Raw genomic sequence first — 22,856 nt, 5'->3', positions numbered from 1 at the left:
ATAGACAAACTCTTATATCATAATATAAATAAAAGAAGATGATATTTAGATTTATTTTATGTTAAAACAAAAATCTATACATCAGGGAGGAAAGGTTGGTTCCTCAGGATAATGTGTTACTAGTACTTTTTTTGTCAACTGGATAGCCTTTCCCGCCAGCGGTGCAACAAACGTGACTGATAGGCAGGATGTTTTAGGCATAGTCAAACTCTTATATTGTATTTTGTTTTGTTTTTATTTCATTTCGTTTCCTTTTATTTCATTTTCTTTCAATCTATAAAAATCTATAAATCAGGGATTGGTTCCTCAAGATGACGTGAAATCTGTTCATCCACAACCTGAAGCTCACTCTTTTGTTTCTAGTACTTTTTGTCAACTGGATAGCCTTTCCCGCCAGCGGTGCAACAAACGTGACTGATAGGGCATGATGTTTCAGGCATAGACAAACTCTTATATTGTTTTTTGTTTCATTCTATCTAATTTCATTTTATTTCATGTTGAGACAAAAATCTATACAACAACAAACGTGACTGATAGGCAGGATGTTTCAGGCATAGACAAACTCTTATATTGTATTTTGTTTTTATTTCATTCCATTTCGTTTTATTTCATTTTCTTTCAATCTATGAAAATCTATAAATCAGGGATTGGTTCCTTAAGATGACGTGAAATCTGATCATTCACGACCTGAAGCTCACGGTTTTATCACTAGTACTTTTTTGTCAACTGGATAGCCTTTCCCGCCAGCGGTGCAACAAACGTGACTGATAGGGCAGAGTGTTTCAGGCATAGTCAAACTCTTATATTATAATATAAATAAAAGAAGATGACATTTTGATTTATTTTATGTTAAAACAACAATCTATGCATCAGGAAAGAAAGTTTGGTTCCTGAAGATAATGTGAAATCTATCCATTCAAGGCCTGAAGCTCAAGCTATTTTTACTAATATCTATTTTGCACGAATGCTCCTCATATTGTATTTTTGCAATTGGCGCCAGAGTTCTTACTTGAATCATGATTACGAAATATGTTAAAGACGAATAAAAGTATTTTTGGCATTTAACCTCATGGAGTAAATGACGTCCAATTGCAAATGATTGGCAATTTCAAATGACCTCCTATTGCAATTCACTATACAAATGACTCCAAATTGCTCCAAGTTTCACGACGATATAACAAATGACTTCTAGATCCCTCGAAATGTTACTCCTGCAAATGTCTGTCGTGCAAAGCCTGAATAAATAGTCAGCAAAGCAGCTTAATAAAGTACCGTAACTTGCATCCAATATCTCACGATTGTGTCGATGAACTGTCTCAATATCAGGTCCAATTTACCAAGACACTGAAGTTCACCAGCTTCATTTTCCTACCTCAGTTATTGCTTCTCAAACCGTACTGTCTCGTGTAAGTAATTGTGTTGTTGTTGGCTGACTGAACATCAATGTAATTACAACATCTGGAACTATACAGGTGATTAATAAACTAACTTTTGCAAAACACACCCTCCCTCTCTTACATTTCCGTATCAATGCGGACACGCCTAGCGTTAATCTATGGTCTGCTCTTTTTATTATTGATATACATGATGATGGGGTATTCTCCAAATCAAAGATGTCATACATACATAGTATGAACGTTAAACCAATCTACCGTACGGTAACAGGAGTAGGATTCAATGTAATAGTACGTTTTAACACTCATAAACAGAACATACGAGGCTGCTCTAATATTATGTAGACGAAGATGATAACTCATCATTATCATGATTATAATTGTAATCTTGATTAATACCTTTCATTATCATTTTGTCATTATTGCAATTTATAATTTACCGATTGATAGGCTGTACTGGGAAAACATGGCAGAACATATAAAACACTTTGTATTTGTCAGCAAAGATGCTTATCATCATATTCACAATCATGATGCGTACAACATTTCAGTAGCATGTATTAGCGCATCATCAATAATCTTACTTTGATGAAAGGTAAAGTCCTCCGCTTACAAGTTCTCTGACTTGAACGATAAGTCATTACAAGTACAACCTCCCGGAAAAGAATCCTTCCTTAAGAGATTAAGGAAGTATATTAGACTTGAGGAGAAAACCGTCCGACTGGAAATATCGGGAGCACAAAGGTAACTCGAGCTAATGACTGAAGGGGAGGGACAATATTGCAGCTCTAACAGACACCGCAGGGCGATATGTTTTATTCATGTGTAGAGTCAGGCATGTTTGAAGTCATTACGTCCCAAGGACAAAATCGATCATTGTCAATTCACGAGCGAGCCCGTGCATTTACTGGTAATAAAGTATATCCATAAAGCGGGTATCTGTTTACAACTTTGGGCTGGAAGGGTAGAAAGTTAAAAGCACTGGAAGCCACCAGAGTATCCGCAATCGGCTACAGGCTCCACTGTTCTTCATTAATTAGTTAGATTTATCTAGAACTGCTGACAAAGATGTTTTAACGGAAAGATACTGCGTCTACAACTGCCTACAGTGCAGTTCTAATAGTAGTAGTTGTTTCTTTTTTATTTTGCATTAAACTTTAAGACTGAAGATATTGATAGATTTTAGACACTGTAGTAGCTAGATACCCTAACCATTGCTGATGGTTATGGTGCTTCTTTGGTTTAATTGCTGTTTGATTGGAGCAATCATCTACTGATGGGTATCGGATTTGCAGTAGAAAGTGGTGATGTGAGTCTGTATTATTGAGGCTGGTTGCGAACACGTAGGAGGGTAGATGTCTGTAGCGTTTCGATGCTGTCAACGTAAACTGCTGTGTGTATAAAGAGTCGAGGGATCCCTTTATCACCCAGCAGCACGGTGTGTGAATACAGACTACGTCATACGGTCAATTTTTACTGGAAAATAATTTACTGGGCGTGCTCGATTTGACACAGGAGGATCCTTGGGTAGGCCCTGTTCCGTACACCGGTAGTTCATTCTGGCAGGTGACGTCGGAAGGGTATTTTGATGAAAAGGTTTTCTGGCAAGAACTGACGTCCAACGACTTGTTGATTTGCTGCTACACTGGCTGGATTATGGAACGTTCGGCTCGACGGACAAAAGTGTGCGCTTCGTAAACACTACACAAGGGACATAAGGCCCCCTGTGTAGTCTTGTAAGGGACTTGGCAATGATCGAACATGCAACGTTTATACGGCAATTAATATTCTTACATTGAATACATGAACTACTAGCAAACCTTGGCGTACGATTTGTGATATCAGGCATCATTATTGGGGGTAATGGTCTTATTTACCACGTAGTTTCAATTCATTATGTATCGCCTCATTGTTCACAACGATTATTTGCGTCGATTCAAACAGGCAATATTGTGATCGTGTTGGACAGCCTCGTCATGACCAACCTCAATATAACGATCGAATCCGCGACCTTCAAATAGCTTTACATCCGTCTCCTCTGTTTCTCGCAGCATCTACAGGTTATTATTACTCCCGTGGCGGAGAAACAGCAGGAAGAAAATGGGAGAGGAGATTCCTGGAAGCTGTAGTACTTCCCCTGGGTATCCAGGGCTTTGGAGCGCTGGGAGCCTTTCTGATGTTTGGAGCCAATAACACTGGGCAGTCAGCCACTTAGGACAGCGTGTGACGGATGAAAAATGAGGACGGCAGGGGGGTTCTGTGAATGCAGCACAAATCCTCGCAGCGTCCACTTTTTTTGTTTCGAGACGTTATACCGGAAATGAGTCGTCCACGTTATAACTACAGCGCCAAACGTATAACTTTTAAGTTAGTTCTTGATATGAATCATACACCACATTGGATCAAAATCAATCCATACCGTCTTGCGTTATTATAAAATATTACTAATAAACACATTATGTCATATTGGCGTCAATCACAAATATTTGTACACATCATGCAGCGCTTTTATTCAACATACAAGAACTTGTGACAATATACCTTCGATGTGCAAGCCGCCCCCCCCCCCCCCCCCCACAGGTACCTGGATAATATATCCCCTTACAGTTACTCGATCAGGGGTCAACAGATATCATCGATTTTCTGCCACCATGTTCTTTGCCTTAAACGTGCAGAGATTATTGTGGCAGGGATAGTCATTCAGAACAGACAGCCTACAGAACCACTATCTCCAGCGACAAGCACACTCACGAGTTCGTACAAATTGAATCAAGTATTGATTAAGGGAGAGTCTTCCCTAGAGATGATTATCATTTTCCTATTACAACTTTAAAGAGACAAATCCAATTATGATGACGAATGTATATATTTCAGTCAATTGGGCAGCAAATTTCAACCACAAACGCCATCAAATTATCACATATATAAAAAGTTAACGTTAACATAACCGATGTGCCGTTTTATTGTTAGTTGGAACTTTTACTGTTAAAGTTATCTTGGGCTGATTTGATTTTCCTTGCCTTAGCAAGCCCCAAATGTTACTCTGGGAATAAGGCCAATTTGCCTTCTGAACAATAAACGATAAAACGGCTACAACTCCGTTTCTTTTAAACTAAGACGTTATTTCGGTCAACAATAAAAGTTGATTTTAAGACAGCCTTGGGTTGCTTTGTGATTTTCTTTTCTCATTGAAATTAAATTTAGGCTGCGATGTCAACTTCAGCAGGGTAGAAGTCTTAAACTGAGAGGACAGTCTTATTGCCCTGTGTACTGCTAATGATGAAATGATGACCACATATATGTCTTTAAACCCATAACGCTATGAATAAAACGAATGGGATAACATGAAATCTAATTATTTTCAAGGTTATATTACCATATGTCATGATTTATTTTTCTTTGAGAATTTAATTTGTGCATTGCAATGTCAGGTTCAATCGGGGCAAAATGTTACTCTGGGCAAAGGCCACTTCGAACCCTGAATGTGAATTGAAATTTTGCCCAGCGAAGCGATATACAACGCAGTTGGCATTTTCTAATTGCCCGAAGTGCTGAATTTGGTCATAAACACGAATGACAGATACCTCCGCCTTCACAAGCAATCCTACCTCACGGCGCCGTCCTGGGACCGGCTAGAGCCATAACAATGAATTTTATTTTCATTTTCCAACAAGACGACTGATAAGGTGAAGAAACACGAGTGTAGTTTGCGCTATTGCTCGATTATATGACGGCTTTAATGTGTTTTCCTGGTGCAGTTTTACCAGCAGACTTGTCTTAAGGCGGTGTGAATAGGGAATATTGAATGGTCGTGGTAATAAAACCTTCCCCAGAGACGAAGTTCCAATTATCTTCACGCTAGCGTCTCTTGTTCACAGGCGGCTCCACACCCCCGTGGGCTGTTAGAGAGCTGTCATGAACACGGCGTGTGCAACACGGAAAGGTGCCGGCAAGTAATGGATAATCGGTTGGACGAACAGGTTAACCTTACAGCCATTTTACACTGAGTCGCGATAAAAAAATTCCACCGAAAAATACGACTAGGCTAACACAACAAATATATCGAGAAGGGAAAAACAAAATGGCGGCCGTATGGACAGATTTACAATTGGGAGTTGCAGTAAAGAAACGCTAAAATGTAATAAAATGTATAAGTTTTTTCACGTTCAACTTAAAACAACTATTCACGCTCAAAATGTGTGATATTTGCAGCAATTTAGACTCAGAACAAAACGGCGGCCATCGTTGCAGTGTGGATAGACTTACCGGACAGGAGTTACAATGAAGAAATGCTGATATGTGATAAAACAAAAACTCCCACGTTTCTTTCGTTCAACTTTAAACAATTCTTTACACTTAAAACTTGATGTGTGATATTTGCCGCAATTTCAACACCATTTTATCTTCCTTACCGATTTCTCTTCTTTACCTTTGATCGTCAACCATTAGTGCGCCAAGTCGATCACTGCTTTCATGCAAATTGCCTTCTGGAAATTGGCTTCATCTCAGCTCGGCTTGTAAACTTCATCACAACGTTCGCATCCAAGTTCAAGCCATTAACCTTCGTACCGCGTACTCCAGAGCTTTGTTCATCTAGATGATGACTCTGACTCTACTATGTGGATACTGATAGGCATAAAACTGTGATATGTTGGAGCGAGAAAAAAACGAAATGTCAGGAAATAAGCGTCAGAATGTATAAAAGTAACCCATATATGTTTGATGTTGGCCAAAAGTAATTGAGGCCATCAGTCAAGCAAAATACCGGTAAAACATCGTTTTAGAAGGGCAGGATTTTCAAAAGTGATTTTAAGGTTTGCCTGGAATGGGCGTCTAAATCTTCCATGTAGTTTGATCACCAGTGCAGAATAACGTGGGGCTTTACAGGTAATATATCACTGAACATTTGAATGTAATAAAACCTTGCAGAAAAGGGTATATTGCCACGCATATCTAGATATACAATGACTTGGTTTCTTTTCTTGTTCACAGCATTTTTATATCGTACTGCATTGTGTACAATCAGATTGACTATATAACAAACATTTGTTCAAGTTTCATCGTAATGTTTCCATGCGTGTCGTTAAGCAACACTCACATTTACAAGTTGTATTTACTGCCAGTAGCAATCCATGCTAGGGGATATCAGACTAAGACTGGAGCTCGGCTGGGAAGATAACATCCGCACAAATTGAGGAATTCTGCCGCCGGCCCCTGCAGCTCGTTCTTGCCTCGTGCTTATCAGTATATGGAAGGAAATTGTTGGAGTTTCCCGTACTGTGACGTGCATTTTCAGCGAGCAGGTTGTTGGGAAAACAAATCTACTGTGTGTTTGGACGAAACAGTCAACACTCCTCTTTTTAGGAACATTTCACAAGAATGCAGAACAACGACGTGCACGCTCCAAATGACTCGAGTAGATGATGAAAGTGAAAAGTGGGAATCATGATTTACCGACTTATTGGATTTCCTGATTGCTTTGATTCCTGAAGTCCTCCCGGGGCCAAGATTATCGTCGCGTGGGGAAGGGGAAAGCGACTTTGCCGATAAAATCATGAAGACTGTGAAAATGCATTTTGATATGAGAGGAACTCTGCTTGCGTGGAAAGACAGACTGGTTAATATGATAATCTTTCTATGTGAAGCACATTTGATAGTCTACTGTCCTTAGAGTTCACTGTGATTAGCACTTCCAGTGTCTCTAGCCGGATATAGAACCAACTTACCCTCAGCTCTTATGAGAAAAGTGTAAATTAACTGGTGAAAAGACGGCTTAGATTATCTGAATTGTCTCTGCGCGACCAGTAACGAAGACCGGGGCTGCGTTCTATTAGGATTTGTACATTGAAGCAAACCTCCGGGGTTCGAATCCCAGGATATCATGTGTTACCCGGCCAGTCACATGTCACCTCACGGCTTAACTAATTAAACATGTTTCACCATCACGTAATGCTAACATATGGTGGACACAATTTGATACGGCATTGACGAAAATGTACCTGAAGAGCTTAATCAATGTTAACAGCATACCACGCCGCTGATTGAGGAAAGGACAATGTAACTAAAGATTTCCCTGCCAAGACGTAGAGAACGAGGGTCATTACATGACTTATAGCGAGCTCGTTAGAGTCACGTCCGGGGGGATACGAGACTGAATATCAAAGGCTTCTTTGACGCAAGTAGAAGCATGCTACATACACGATCGAACACACATTGTATTGCCCTGCGCTGCTGTCGTTTTTGTGTGTACACGCAGAGCTACCTGATGTGATGAATTGCTGTATACGTCTAACGCGACCATATTTCAAATCTATCAGAAACACACCGATAATTATTTGCATTTATATTAATAAGATCTTTGCCCGGGTTTGCACACTAGATACACCGTTCAATTTTGTGCTCTAAAACTGTATCAAAATATACAGTACATAATTTCTCTTTTCTCTCTTTCATCATCTGGAAGCGACGTTCAACATCGGTTCGAGCTTCCTGTCGGCCTTTGTATACAGAACGAGCGTTCACATCAATCAAGGGATACGGCTTTGCTAGTCTCTACCAGACTAACCGCGTCGGCTATAGAGAGAACATTTGCCGGGGGACTTTGGCCATGGAGGATAACATTCCCAGGGTTGCAATATTGGACCCTATCTCCATAGCCGACCCCCTTCATACAGTTGACTCTATTTGGCCAATTTCTACTATTTTCCCAGCGACCCGCAGAGGCTGGTAGAGTCTACGGCTTTGCGCTGTGAGCTCTCTGGTGATACCGAAAGGCATCCTCATCAAAAGCAGAAACTGCCAGCTTAAGCACCATGTTGTGCTGAACACACGGACGGTTCTTACCTTACTGGATGGTTCTCCGTGCAGGGGAGACGCCTCGGACCGGTGTGAAGAGACAACAGCACATCTATCGATCCTTCGGGGCCTCCTCACGTCACGGACCGGTCGGGTCGTCTGCAGATAAGCGATAGGCAGAAGCCCTGTCGACTCCCCGCTGCAGGTACCCCAAGACACCCTGGGACAGAGATCATCTGACCACGTGATGAGCGTGGGCATGGGGCCAAGACCGATGGGAAGGGGGGTAGCTGTGCGATATGCAAATGCACTTCCAGACAAATGTCATTGTTTTGAACCAGAAAATCGAACGTGGACATCAGGGATGCGATGGAAATTGCCTTTCCTGCTTGTGCAGTGGTGCGTGGTATCACAAAGGAAGCTAGTGGCGCCTACAGGAAATGGCATCCATTTATATCAGCCACTCAGACTACTCGTTTGGTCTCACGGCATTGCCTCTCAACGTTCACGTTTCAGACCTCACAATTGAACCGTGTTTCTTTAAAAAAACTTGGTGTGTGTTCTTGCCGTCTGGTACGTGTTTCTACTGACATCTGAAAGAAAATAGAAGGACTGATGGACACTTAACATAATCTTATCGACACTTAAACCTCACCGAAGTGTGGCAGTTACCTTTCACGTCGTTGGTTCTTGTGTGCAATAAGTCAACCATACCTTTAGCTTTCTAACATGCCCCTCAATCTTTGTCAAACTAATAATGATAAACCTGAATAACACAAGCTGCCATCTGTCCGATCATTTTCACTACGTGATCATATATATCTCGCTTTCACCTGGTCCAAGGGGTCCAAGTGTTCTTCCATCAACCAAAGAGAATGATAGCTACGGCACATTGAGACGATCCCCGTACTAATGGGATATCTAATATCTATAATCAAGGGGAAGTCCCGTGATAAACCTGCCCTCTAGTACACAGAAGACGCGCCATGAATAAATAATTATAACGGGGGAAAATCCAATGTTCAGGTAGCGACGATTTATAACTTTATCTCCACCTGAATTATCCATGAAAAATTGCAGCCGATCTTAAAATGAAATCGATTTTCTAACGATTAGTCAAGGATCGTATTGTGATAGTGTTTCCAGGTATTTTAGGAAGCCGTATGGCACTGTGTGGGCCTACAGATAATACAATTATGAATCCTTATAACCGCGCCCAGGGTACCTTGTTAGCTTCATGCGTAGTTCCTTGTATCATAGTGCAGTCACTACATTACCAGTGTTTGATTCCGTACAACATAACATGTGATTTATCCGTCTTCGGTAAAAAGGAGGTGATATCCCATCCTTCCAAAGCTGTGGCTTATTTCTAGAAAAACAGAAGTAGACAGAAAACGTTAGCAGAAATCCGCTTTCAGAATATTTGTTCGGTGAAACGTTAGGAAATTGATGGATTCGTCACACGCCATATGGAATTACAACATTGTATGCTATCAACAGAACACGCATAGACATGGAAATACAAGTGCAAGTTGTGGGTGACTTGCAAGAGGGTGCCGTTGAAACTTCTGTTCATCTGAAAGTTACGTGTTGTCTATGAAAGGATGGATAGTACTACCAAAGCTGAACAGAAAAGCCTTCTTGTATTGCACTTTTATTCATAACATTTATTGTTTGGAAAGCCATGCCATACAAAGAATGACGAAGACAAAGATCTGAAGTCAATAGTACCTAAATCATGGCCAAGTTACCTCAAACGTTTTCTAAGCTTCTCTAAAGACAACGTTACTCAAATTTCTAAGTTTCAAGTTTCTTATCCAGCTCCCTGTGGTTCAAGGACGCCACTAGCTCTCAGCGGAATAAAGTAAAACTGCAGTTACAGGTGTCGATTTCGTGAATGCTGATTGGTCCAATAGAATGTATCAATCCCGCGCGCGCGTTCCTTCCAGCGACGTGAATTCGAAAAAAAAAATATGAGAAGCCAGAGAAAGAAATAAAGAATGAATGAATGGTCACACATGGACTTGGTCATACAAAATTCAGTAGATAGCAACTGTTCGAACAGGGGTTATATCTGACTATCTGAAAGATGGAGACAAGTAAAGATCGGCTCTCTCGTGCACGTTTTGAGGCAGTTTATTGAAGGGTTCGAATAGTTGCTAAAGAACACATAGATGTACAACTTACTGTTAGATCATGTACATGATACATTCATAGAAAGTGCTTCGTAAATTAATAATGTAATTCAACATAGCTACGAAATAGAATAACTTGGAACGAAAAACACAACTGTTAAAATGTCTATAACTGCATGTAGAGGGTGTATATTGTCCAGAGTTTTTCAGTGATAGACACGCATCTCGGAAAAGGCACCCATTTAAGGCACAGACATCCTTAGCGGACCGGCTTTAACTTAATGGGAGCGCGTAAAGCCCAAACACCAACATACGTATAAAAATCCCTATGATAATATATATACATTGTAGATACCTATAGGGAAGGACAGTTCGTGCTGAATATTATTGATTTTCTTTGCAATCGATACATGCTATCTTGCCAACAGTAGGTTTAAACATGTTGATACTTTGTTGCGCTGTTGGAATACACCATACAGTTATCTAATAAATGAATTTGGAATTCTGAAAGTAAGGCACAACATGATTTGCTTCCTTCGTTCTCTATACCTGAAGAGTTAAAAAAACGACATCTTTATCAAATCCAACGAACGATGGTATTTTACAACTTGTGATAGATAAAGTCATTATATATGTATATAATCTAGATATGTCCCATATACAATAAACACAATAGATACTTTGTTCAAACGGACACTATGGTAAAACAGATAGAAACCATGCCAGGCTTTTGACCTTATTGATAGCATCTATAGTTTCTCATTCTATCTATTACACTCCAACAGTTTAGTGTAACACGTTCCCTTCTGAGAAAACGTTAAAGCGGTTAGGGGAGTTAGCCACCGCACCCACCACACCCACCACAACCCCCACCACATCCCCCACACCCTCCACAACCCCCACACCCTCCACAACCCCCACACCCCCCGCACCCACCACAACCCCCGCACCCGCCAGCAGCCCCGGTAACGGGGGAGTAGTATGCCATTCCGTTCAGGTAGTACCCTGCACCGACTATCATCAGAAGAGACGACGTGTCCATAGACCTGACTGGTTTGGACCCTCGTGTGCCAGCTGTGACATTTGTAGGGCCACCTTGCGGTCGAGGCTGTAACAGCACCCACATGACAGCGATGGAGAAGGCCAGAGCCACGCCCTCGGCCACGTCCGTCACGGTGGGCGGGATCGTCACCTCGCCAGTCTTCAGGTCCACAGTCAGGTTCCTCAGCCTGATGGTGAAGTTGTTGCCCGGAGTGGCCTCGGCTTTCTCCACGTCCCCAGTCTGTAAGTTGTAGAATCTAGTTGTGGACACAGAAATACAAAGATAATCGTCAGAAATGATAGTCTGATCTGTCCATCTTTAGAGACATACCTTGATGATATTTTCTACAAAACATTACGCTTTGGAGTCATGTACTGCATCTCTCTGACACTAAAAGAAAACATGCATCCCTTTGTAGTAGCTGACAATGTTAACTTCATTATCTATTGCTGCTGGACAGTATTTATAACCTTCACCAAGAGGGTTATGTTTTCTGTATATATGACAATAATCATTGTTGTATATATGACAATACTTAACGTTTTGGACCGCATATATATAAATACTTTATGTTTGGGACCGCATTGTTAGCAGCGACACCTAGCTGCAGTGTGGAATGGTACCAGTCAGAATTGCCCGGAGGAAGGTAACAGGCGGTCATCGAAATATCACCCTCCTTAAAGCAGGACCCCTATATGGCTCGATTCGTCGTTGGCTCGCTCGCGTAGGGGCCCTGCTCTTCAGCGACGGTAGACACGGTTCTGGCGCCGTCGCCACCAAAACAGCTTCAGTCAATCAGAGGGTTTGCCAAACCTCATCTCAAGCAAAAGCGCAAAGGACGATGGGAAGCTATCAACCAATCAGGTTACGTCTCACATCGTTACTTTAGGTTCAGAACAAATTAACCGCCAAATAAGGATAGCTCATTAATTATTCATGACCAACTGTCAGTAACGGCGCCAGATCTGAGCCTACCGTCGCTGAAGAGCAGGGCCCCTACGCAAGCGAGCCAACGACGAATCGAGCGATAGGGGCCCTGCTTTAAGGAGGGTGCGAAATATGGGCTGTGATGTTATGTCTTGGTTGTGAATAAAGAATCTAGTGCATCTCCAACCCGATGAAATCATATACGGATGCATCCATTTTGCTCACCTGACGGCCAGGTTACCAGGCCTGCCCTTGACCCCGGGGGTACCTTTGACGCCCTTGACGGCCGCAGTGTCCTTTGTGCCGCTGACGCCCTTCACGCCAGGTGTGCCGGGTACGCCCTGGCGGAAGTTCTCCCACCTGCCGATGAGCACGCCCCAGTCGTGGCCGTTCCGGATCAGCATGGCGCAGTCGTTCGGCTCCATGGTGGGCACGACGGCTGGGGAGTGCAGCTGGGGGAGGGAAGGGGATGTAAGGTCGGTCAACATCTGAATAACCATGATAGATGTACAGACTATAAACAATATCTCCCCGTGGATTAGTACTCTATTCCATGGACTCTCTGTCATGTTTGATTTTTGAGTAGTCCTACCAACTCTGACCTGCCACTTCCTGCATCTGACCTTTGGGGTTCATCACTTTTGACCCAACTCCCTGTTAGTGTCGACGTGCCTAAGATTCAAATGCCAATCTCTGGACAGACATGGCCATCATAAACACACACCAAGTGACTGCAAACCCTCTGTTTCCCTGAGGCAATGAATATATGAAAAACCCAAGTACGTAGACGTTCGAGCATAGCTCAAGATTCGGTATTGTCCACATTTATCAGCCATTCATGAAACATAAAGCACCAGTGTTAAGGGAAATATGATGAAAGCAAATTCTACACTAAGTTGCCCCTTGTCCATATCAACCGACGGTCTATATTACCACGTAAACATGAACATCTTAGCGAAAACAAGGCATGAACAGACATGCCAGATTTACACACAAGTTTTCGGAGTCGACTTTGGGAAGAGCTCAAGTGGAGCTCTATTAGAGAACACTACTTTAGTGGTTCTCTAGGGTTCTCCTGGCACAATCCTAAGTAGATTCCAAGTCGACTAAAAAACGTATGTGTAAATCGGGCCAACGCATACCTGTCCAGGTGTAGGTACGGTGTCGTTGCGGATGAGGTACGCCTCTGCCGTGAGCTCCCACCTGTTCCCGGCGGGGTATAAGACCTGCACCACCGAGGCCTTCAGCTCCGCGGAGTGCACCACTCTACACCTGAACGCCAGGCCACCCTTCTGGTCTAGAATTCTGCAAACAGATAAAACATGTAAAGAGCTTTAGGCTGTACAGGAAAAGCGTTCACCTTTCTCTGAAGTGCACCGTTTTAAAACTTATGATAGGTATCTTGAAGTTGAACTGTTACGTTGAGTCATCTCAGACAAGACAAAATAACCCGCATAATTTCAGCTGTACAAAAATCTAAAATCAGTTCAATACATTGTGACAGTGAAAGAGTTAAAAGAACTGCTAAAAGAAATAACTTGTTTAGAAGCAAATAACACTTAAACATGACTTTGTCTTTCTTTAGAAATGGGTTATGATACTTGGTAGTTACGAGTATGAAGCTATTAAGAACCGTAGATGAAACTGTAGCTATGTCCCAGTAGATGCCATTGTGCCTTGTACAAATAAAGTTATTCTTATTATCTTTTAATAACTGGACAGAAAAAAAACATAGATCCTTACTCGTGAGTAGCAATTTCAAACGTGTACGCAGCTCCGTCCGGCCCGAGCACCATGGGCGGGAGGGTGGACAGGTAGTCCTCTGACAGCGGGGACTGGACCCAGGTGCCGAAGTTCGTGGTCAGGCGAACCTCTCCCCACTCCTTCGGCATGACCCCGAGAGACAACATGATATGCATGTCCGTTCCCTCGCTCCTCATGTCGAATCGACTGAAAACCAAAAATAGTAACACTGTTGACGATGACGTAAGCTGCACTTCTGCAACAAGACGTATATGTCTGCGCACTCCAATGAAAAGGGGCCTGTTATTGCTGCAATTTGACGATGGACAAGGAGATCTGTTCGTGAAGAAATGGCTTGACACTTACACATGGGAGCCTATTTGCCGTTTGCAATGTTGATATTAACCATTGACTAAACGTACTCTGGAATATCTTACACTGAAATTCTAAAGTTTACGTGGTTTATATTGTGCATGTGTTACTGTTTGTATTCCACTGTATGAAAACTGAACGTCCTGCATATCAACTGTGGCTTTGAGTTAAGAGACACCTAAAACCTCGGGAAAATGTAACACATCAGCGACAACTTACCTGCCCGATTCGGTAACCTCGTGGACAGCTCCGGTCAGGTCGAAGTCATACCTGGTCAGCGGCTCTCCGGCGAAGCACTGGAATGTTGTGGCGTTGTTTAGCCTGGTACTGAGGTGGGTAGAGTTCCCCCAGTCAAACGTCTTCAGCCCTCCTGGTGACTCGGAGGTCCAGAAGAGGCGGCCGCCTACTGGGGTCTGCTTCAGACTTACACCACCTGAAACAATGTCAATTGATGTCCGGATGTATTATACATACGATTCTTGTCAAAGCTAGACATCAATCAACTAGCTTTGCAATACATATATAGTGTCCGTACTTATGAGTAAACGGTGCATTCACAAAAACATACAGTAATGGTCAAACATTGTCGGAGATATATAGTTACTACTGAGAGGACAAATCTTTTTCTCAACATTTTAGTATTCAGTCACCATGTATATTTTCTTTCATTTTTTCAAACACAGGTCATTAAAACGACTGGGTTGCAATAGGAGTTGCAGGCTTATTACATGCATCAACCATATCTATATGTTATAAAGAGACGACAAATAAAAGCCTTACTGCCTGTGAATCCAGGAACGCATTTAAAGGAGCGTATACAAAAATGTATGCACGTTATTTATACTGATTCACTTGCACTGAAAGCAAATGGCTATAGTTGTTGAAAAAGTATCATTTAAACAGTGCAAAATTTGAACTTGGTATCGTGACTGAATGCAAGCTCCGTCTTTTAGAATTTGATCACGAACTTCCTGATGGATGATTTATTTCTGCATATACCATGTCTTAAGCTGTATTCTAGATTAGTATCCAGCAGTTTCTATAACGTTTGTTACAAAGGAATTAAGGTACGTCGTCTCTATGAGAGTCTGCAGTACTTGTAAGGAACATTGATAAGCGAAGGTGCCACGCGGACAAGTTGTCGTTGCAGCATTAAACAATACGCGTATACAGTCCATTGCTTGACTGGTCATATCTCAAAATAGTTGTTATACAGTTATTGTTGGACTAACATGCGTGGTTATACGTACCTTTCTTGCTCTTGATTCTCAGGCACAGAGGTTTGACCACGTCCGGAGGTAAGTGGCTTACTTCAGCTTTTTCAACGATGACATTACATCGTTTATCGGTGATGGCAAACACCTCCTCCCGGGACATCCTGTAAACATCCCCGGGCGGAGGACCCCGGAACATGGCGCCGCTCACGGGGAAATCTTTACCAAATGTCGTCTTCCACAAGGCACTAAACAGTGAAGAAATTACATTGAGATTGGCCACATTTCAATATCAGCTTTCGAAGATGTCAGCCTGGACATCAAAACTGTAATGTTTGATCAACTAACACCGGGAAGGAACCCTACTCTTTTTGATAAGTGTGGTGGGTTATTATTCGTGCTCAAGGTGTGGCCCTAATGTAATAATATTCAATCTCCATCGCCATATACAAGAATTTAGCAAGTGTCTGTTGAACGCAGCTTGAGAAATCTAGCTGTCTTATGTCCTTTGAATACTGAAATATTAGTAGCAAGGGATGTACAGACTTAGGACTCAATACGGGACTACATCAGTAGCAGGAGATTGGGTCCTTAATATTTATCATAGATTTAGGAATCAGTTGGTACAGTGCATCAGTAGCAGATGATTGAGTGAGTGTCCATTCTTACGGACATAGGCATCAGCAAGTGACTACATCAGTATCAGATGGTTGCGTTTGTTCTCACCGTGTCTGCTCATCTGACGAGTTGAGTTTGGACCCGGGGCTGCGGTCGTTCACGGAGTCGTCGTGGTTGAACGTCTTCCCGAGGAGAGCCTCGGTGTCAGACTTGTATATGACTGGGTTGATCTACAAGCAATAAGAAAACATTTTCATTGATGTAGCACAACAAATAACAGACCAATATGTGACAGTTAATCATGGCATATTCTTTGCTTGATTTTAATGGCAGTTTCTGGCCGAAATAGACGCAGTTGATGACTAGGTGTACTGGACTGTGTGGAAACGTGTTTTAAAATATAATTCACCATGTTGTATCATTACAGCCAGTAGGTACCCATCTGAGTAATGAGGCTGTTGTAACATGCTCGAGGCACCTCCTCGAGGTGCGGGACCCCCAGTTTACGTCCCTTCCAAAAGAGTGCAGCTCCAACAAGAAATCTCTTCCCCGATTCGAACCGAGGTCTCCAATTTACCAACCAATTTGAACCAGGAGTCTCAACTGTGAAGCCGCTACCAATAGAGCTACAGGGACATCACAATATACCGCCACTGTAAAAAAACGTAAATAGATTCTAACCTGATGAGCGTGCCAGATGAGGTCCATGTCATAGCAGGGAACGAGGAACCTGCCGGGGTTCATCTTCTTCAACACTAGCATCATCTTATACCTCAACACCGCTTCCCGGAGAAAGTGGTCGTCTCTACAGAACGGGATGGTTAGAGCAGTACGACTCATGCTAGGGTCACATTTACAAACCGGCGCCCGGCCGGGAAGTTTGCGGGAACGAAAAATATGATGAACATCATTTGTGCATATTTTCTTATATACTCTTATTTCTCATTCCCGCAAACAGCCCGACCGGGCTCCGGTTAGATGTGACCCTAGCCTGCTGAACATTTGAGTTGTTATTGTTCTGTATTATTATGAGTTGTTTGTATGATTTATTACTCCATTGTTTGGTGGTTGCTGCTTTATGTTATATCATTGTGAATGTATCATTCACTCAGTTTATGTTAAGTTATCCCTTTTGTACCTGATTTGTTATGATTTGTAAGGGCACCCTTGATAATCAGTTAATAAGTTAACTGAAGGGACTACCCTTAATCAAGATTTATAATAGATACATACGATAGTGTCAGACAACTTGTACATCGAATTTGATCAGAAGTTCTATATAGTGTTACCTGAAATGAGGAAGCGACACCTGGTAGTAGAACATCCTCTGACGGGAGATGGCCGAGCGGAGGTCGTACGAAATCTTGGAGTCTGGGGAGTCGAGCACTCGACACACGACTTTACTGGGCGGGGGGCTCGTCAAGTTCACCTGTTAATTGCATGATAATAACAACCTTTAGATATCAACTATATGACGTTGATGTGACGCAACGGTTAGAGTGTTGGACTGAGAACCAATAGGTCCTGGGTTCGATAATCGCCATGCCCCGGCGTTGTGTCCTTTGGAAAGGAACTTCCTTGACGGTGGAGTGATGCCCACCACCGAGCCTCATCGGCTAATTTGTCAAAATGTGTGCCGAAAAGCACACTTCGGATTTGGTTCGCCAATGCTATACATGTATGTGCCAACATTTGCACATTTGGTACCAAGAGCCCTAAGTTAAAAAAATTTTTTAACATGCTTTGTGTGAGTGTCAAATGTAGTCTGAATTTCACAAAACCAACCAATTACACGCAAATGAAGAGGAAAGTGTGCATCTGAAATTCTGAATGGTGCTAGCACATATGTAGTGAACATTTAATCTTTTAATACTTGTGCGTTTAAAAGATCTTTTTTTAAATTCAAACATAACATTAGTACGTAGCACAACAACAGGGGCCATTCCCACAGGCTTTTTGGCTAGGGTGTGCTCCCTGTGTGTCTAATATCTTGCGAAGTATAGACTTACATGGAACGGTTCAGACGGATACTCCCTCTCCCACTGCGCCTGCGCCGTCTGGAGCCCTTTTTGGAACGAGGACTTGTTATCTGGGATGTGGTGGTCTATCAGCTGTGAGGGAACAACAACATGTAAGACTCAAAGTAAATTAGTCCTCTAACACATGATATCCAATTTTACAAACTCGGGTATGGTTTTGAGTTTACAAAATTATAAACTACGCATGAGTCCCGTTGTATTACGTTCTAGTCGCACTTGCTATGTTTAAGGACGCGAAACATGTTATTTTTGCTCTGTTTCTTCTTCTTCTTCTCTTCTCTTCTCTTCTCTTCAGAGCCAAATGGTACTAAAAAAGCCAGAAGCAGCACGCGAGAAAGTTTCTCCAGACAATTTCCAAAAATTCAAAACGCATTTCCAAGCCTTCTTCAGACCATTTCCAGGCCTTCCAGACACATTTTCAAGCCTTCTTCATACCATTTCTAAGCATTCTCCAAGCCTATGTCGAGAGTTGCGCCAAGACTCGATTTCCAAATCTGGTGTTTGTTACCTTGCCGACGATGCTGTTGCAGTCTGCCTGGTAGTGCAGCGGCGCCAGCATGTGGACGTGCCACACCCAGTGGATGTCGAGGGGCGGGGACATCCCCTTGGTGCCGACCCTCCCCACCAGCGGCAGCCACAGCTTCTCGTACCGCCTGATGGCGTTGTCGACATGGGGACCATCGTACAAAATCGGGTGTTGGTCAACCTGTGCAGAAATGTAGACACATGTTGCATCATGGAACGAGATATCAAAACCGGAATTTCCGCTGCAGTATCTTAGAAAGCCGCTAGGGAGACATTATAGAATTTGACCTTCTTTTTCCCGACCTCTACCCACCAGATCATTCGGATCTATCCACACCTTCTCGAGCTATGGTGTTCACATACACACACACACACACACACACACACACACACACACAATCCATCTGCAATGATAACGACTTATAGATGAAGAAAACTGTTAATATAAATGGTACGTATGCGATATCAGCCTTCGACTGCAATGCATGTACATATAGAACACAGATATGAGTCATAGATACATTTTGATAAAACATGTTTGGAGTAGCCAAGAAGATTATATTCTCTGTAAACTCCTTGGTGTAGCAAAAGCTTTAGTTCGCTTAAGATCGTGGGTGGGATCTAAAGACATTTGCCTTTTTATACTCCTTACTACGACATTCACAATGGCAAATAAGGCATGCTTCCATCCATCAGATATTGGGTTGATTTCATCAAGGAGGTCCATTAAGAAAACACTTCCTTTGTTTTATCATGCACACATTGTGAAATGTACCTCTTTCAGGAAGTCCAGCTGATACTTGGCCGCCTTGATTAAGTCTGTTCCGATGTGGATGTGTTTGGGTTTAAGCTTCTCTGCCATGGTTCCCTGGCCTGAAACAACAGCAAATGGCTGCAGTGGATAAGGTGTCTAAATGTCATCGATCTTAGGAAATACGTGTGTACTGATAACAACAACCTAACGGTCATTATGTACGTGTTAGGTCTGCGGAAAAGATGTCATTTCATTTTATTTACATACTTTCTTTCAGGATTGGGCAAAAAGCACAGTGCTTATGTGAAGCCCTATCTTCAAAAACATAAACATAACAACAGTAAAAACACAATTCAACATACATAAAAATACACCATGAATAACGGAAAAGTAAACATAAACAATTTGTACGATGAGTAACGAAAATCCACATAAACAATGAATGAAAGTGTGGACTATATAAATGTTGCAGTATTGTAAATGCGAAAATGAAAAAGATGACTGCTGCTTAATATATAGAAGATTTGCCATATGATATTGCCGTGCCATGAGACTAGTCTCTACCAGACTAACCACGCCGGCTATAGGAGGAATATTTCGCAGGAGGGTTTGGACACCATAGGGAGATATTAACCTTCCCGTGGACTGACTCTACTGGCCAATTATTCCCTTTTTTGCCGACTATTCTACTATCCGTACCCCCGTGGGAAGGCCTGGTGGAGGCTACCATGAGACCCAGTTCCCCATAACTTACGTGTATTACAAACGTGCACAGCATCTTTTTACCCGCTTACTGGTCTCAGTCCCTGATGGGCGGTGTGGGCGTATGTTTTGCTAATTAAGTCGGATTATCCTTGAATTCATGTCTTAACATATCATATAGCACAACCCTGTTTTACCTTTATTATACTAACATACAATGTATAAGGACTCTTGCTTTTTTTCTAATTTTTGGGGTGGTGGTAGGTGAAAAATAATGTTGAAGCATACATCTATGGCTGAGGTCTGTTTGTATTCTATTTGTATTGCATACGGTCAGGAATATAATCCTCAACCTACATAAATGGTGTTGTCAATGAACGGTGAAACGAACCAACATCACTGAGTATACTTTGGTGATAATTGTCCAGTCTTCTTGATAAAAACTTTACCGGCTACATATTTGTTGCCTGTTGCTACAGAAGTAGTACCCTTTTCGATGACCCGATTACTACATGATGAATACACCTGTCACTTGTACTCATCGGCCTCCGTGTTGAACATTTATTCTTACCACGCCGTTTTGTCCTTGAATAGCAACGAAACCATCCAGCTAACAGCGTTCATACAAACGAACGACACCTTACCTTATAATAAAAACATTGAGATATGGAGAAAGTACATCTATGCTCACCTGTGTTAGGTACTTGTTCAGGTAAGTACGCATCAATTTTGGGTTTAGACGACATTTCAAGATGTCAGGCACTAAAATGATGGCTTTTAATGTCGCATGTGTACCTCTGTGGTCCACACGTACCAGAAAATAAAGACATTAGCAGAAATCATCAATTATTAATAAAAGACCGACCCTAATGCATAATTTAGTGGCTAGTTCATAAGCATCTGATAAGATCATTTGTGTATTCTTCATGAAATGGTTGATGCTGTAATTGTTGGTGGTGTATGGGTGGTGTTCTGTTACAGAGGCATTGTGTTGAAACGTCTTCTACCTCCATAGCTTAAACGTGAATGGCCTTTCTTAAAAAGGAGTTACACATACAATTCACCGTCACGTGGTGCGTCAAGTAGTGAAGAATAGAACTACTCCGTTTTCAACGAGAGCCCTAATTTCATTATCCTTCCATCGTTCGGACAGAACAATTAAGATGAAAAGGCGTTCTAATGCCCTTACACAACATTAGAAAGGCATGGAGTCGGGGAGTCCGTAAGAAAGGGTGTGGTGAGAGGCAATGATATTACATTGTATCAATTCACAAAACGTAATTTCCGTTGTTGCTCTCCCCCAACCGTTGCTTGCTGTTTCGGTATATTTTTACAGGGAGGGGTTGCTAGCCCTTCCCTTCCTCGATCACGGAACCCCCACTTAACGTCCTTTCTGAAAGACAGTGCAGCTCCAACCGAGATGTCCTGACCCCTGGGTTTGAACCGGAGTCTCCAAGCTACCAACTAATTGGAACCAGGAGCTCATCTGTGAGGCTGCTACCAGTTGAGCTACAAGGACATCCCTCCTCAAACGATTATATAATGCATTATGTATACCGTCAAAAATCACGCAATAGTGGGTTCCAATACATTGTACTACAATAATCATAGCCTGGAGAACTAAATGATATAACGTAAGGCATACTATAGCTAGAAACTTGCTCCAGTTACTACTCACTACTATGTAAGATATAGTACTAAGTACCATCCTGCGCATATCCGATCGGAATATATCGAGCTAGTGACTAAGTGACTGAGAGTCAGAGCCCACCGTAGCCTTTAGTTCATTATAAATGCTAAATTCTTCTCTAGTACCTGAAAACTAGACAAAGGTCAACCGTCACGGTGCCTTTTGACTCCAGACCTGTAAGTAACGTGAGCCGAAAATAGTATCGACCGTTTATAACCCGAAAAGGATCCGGGTATAAAATCGAAGTGTTTATCGGGTTATATGAAAACGTAGGGACAAGAGACAACTGCTAACTCACAAGGCAGACGTGGATGTAGTGGGCGGGGGTGGGCACACATACATTTGTACCTCCTCAAAAGTGGTGTTTACTAAGTAACACCAGGGTGGGGTGGGGCGGTAGGTAACGTTAACTGGCTGCGTAGCGGAAGCTAACAAAATAGATTATCTTTCGCGAGTAACTCAAAAGAAGTAATTGTCAATTCATTATCTTCAATCCTTCAAGCCTATGCATGGTTAGTTCCCTCAAGGAGGTTTTATTCTGATTGAACCGTTCTTCGTGCTTTGCAGCCAGTGGTACAAACACAATGTAAGATGATCTGAGTGAAAAAAACAGTAACGATCGTGAAATGTACAAACGAGCAGAAATGCATGTTGTGATAAAGAACTTCCTGACCTTGTACAAAAGTAAAGAAGTGTTGCAACTTGTAGCAAAAGATACAAAACCCACCTGTGAACACGTAAGCGGTCCGTTCTTCTTTACATGATCAGTGTCTTTTTGTCACCTTCGTTTTTCTTTACTTCCGGGTAGGCAATTTGCATATGGAGGTCATACGCGTTGTGTGACCCCAGAAGTCTATTCAGTAGATGATGTCTGTTGTGAACCATTATTGACGAGCGCAACAAAGA

At 42.2% G+C, this 22,856-nt stretch overlaps 2 protein-coding genes across 4 annotated transcripts in view; both read right to left on the bottom strand.

Annotated features, from left to right (window-relative positions):
- The window catches only part of LOC136447359 (uncharacterized), a 30,823-nt gene extending 22,388 nt beyond the window's left edge, over nucleotides 1-8,435 (bottom strand). Inside the window, exon 1 of one of the 2 annotated variants that reach the window (XM_066446193.1) lies at nucleotides 8,238-8,435. The gene's annotated coding sequence lies outside the window, so the exon portion shown is untranslated. The remainder of the gene's footprint in view (nucleotides 1-8,237) is intronic. The other variant, XM_066446190.1, reaches the window with a different exon arrangement.
- A 1,874-nt stretch (nucleotides 8,436-10,309) lies between these two features.
- LOC136447468 (uncharacterized) lies at nucleotides 10,310-22,792 on the bottom strand. 2 transcript variants are annotated; one of them, XM_066446388.1, is made up of 14 exons: nucleotides 22,678-22,765; nucleotides 20,952-21,057; nucleotides 19,580-19,677; nucleotides 18,788-18,985; nucleotides 18,250-18,351; nucleotides 17,530-17,669; nucleotides 16,922-17,045; nucleotides 16,349-16,470; nucleotides 15,659-15,870; nucleotides 14,628-14,841; nucleotides 14,037-14,243; nucleotides 13,436-13,598; nucleotides 12,519-12,745; nucleotides 10,310-11,622 (listed from the first exon to the last, which is right to left on the bottom strand). In XM_066446388.1, exons 2-14 carry the CDS (start codon nucleotides 21,004-21,006, stop codon nucleotides 11,160-11,162), a joined length of 2,325 nt encoding a protein of 774 aa, XP_066302485.1. In that variant the 5' UTR covers nucleotides 21,007-21,057; nucleotides 22,678-22,765; the 3' UTR covers nucleotides 10,310-11,159. The 2 variants fall into 2 exon arrangements, with proteins under 2 accessions (XP_066302485.1, XP_066302487.1); XM_066446390.1 differs by lacking the exon at nucleotides 20,952-21,057 and having other exon boundaries at nucleotides 22,678-22,792.
- Nucleotides 22,793-22,856: the final 64 nt, after the last annotated feature.

This window comes from Branchiostoma lanceolatum, chromosome 13, assembly GCF_035083965.1.
Source record: "Branchiostoma lanceolatum isolate klBraLanc5 chromosome 13, klBraLanc5.hap2, whole genome shotgun sequence".
Classification (NCBI taxonomy): Eukaryota; Metazoa; Chordata; class Leptocardii; order Amphioxiformes; family Branchiostomatidae; genus Branchiostoma; species Branchiostoma lanceolatum.
This window is presented reverse-complemented; position numbering and strand designations above follow the sequence as displayed.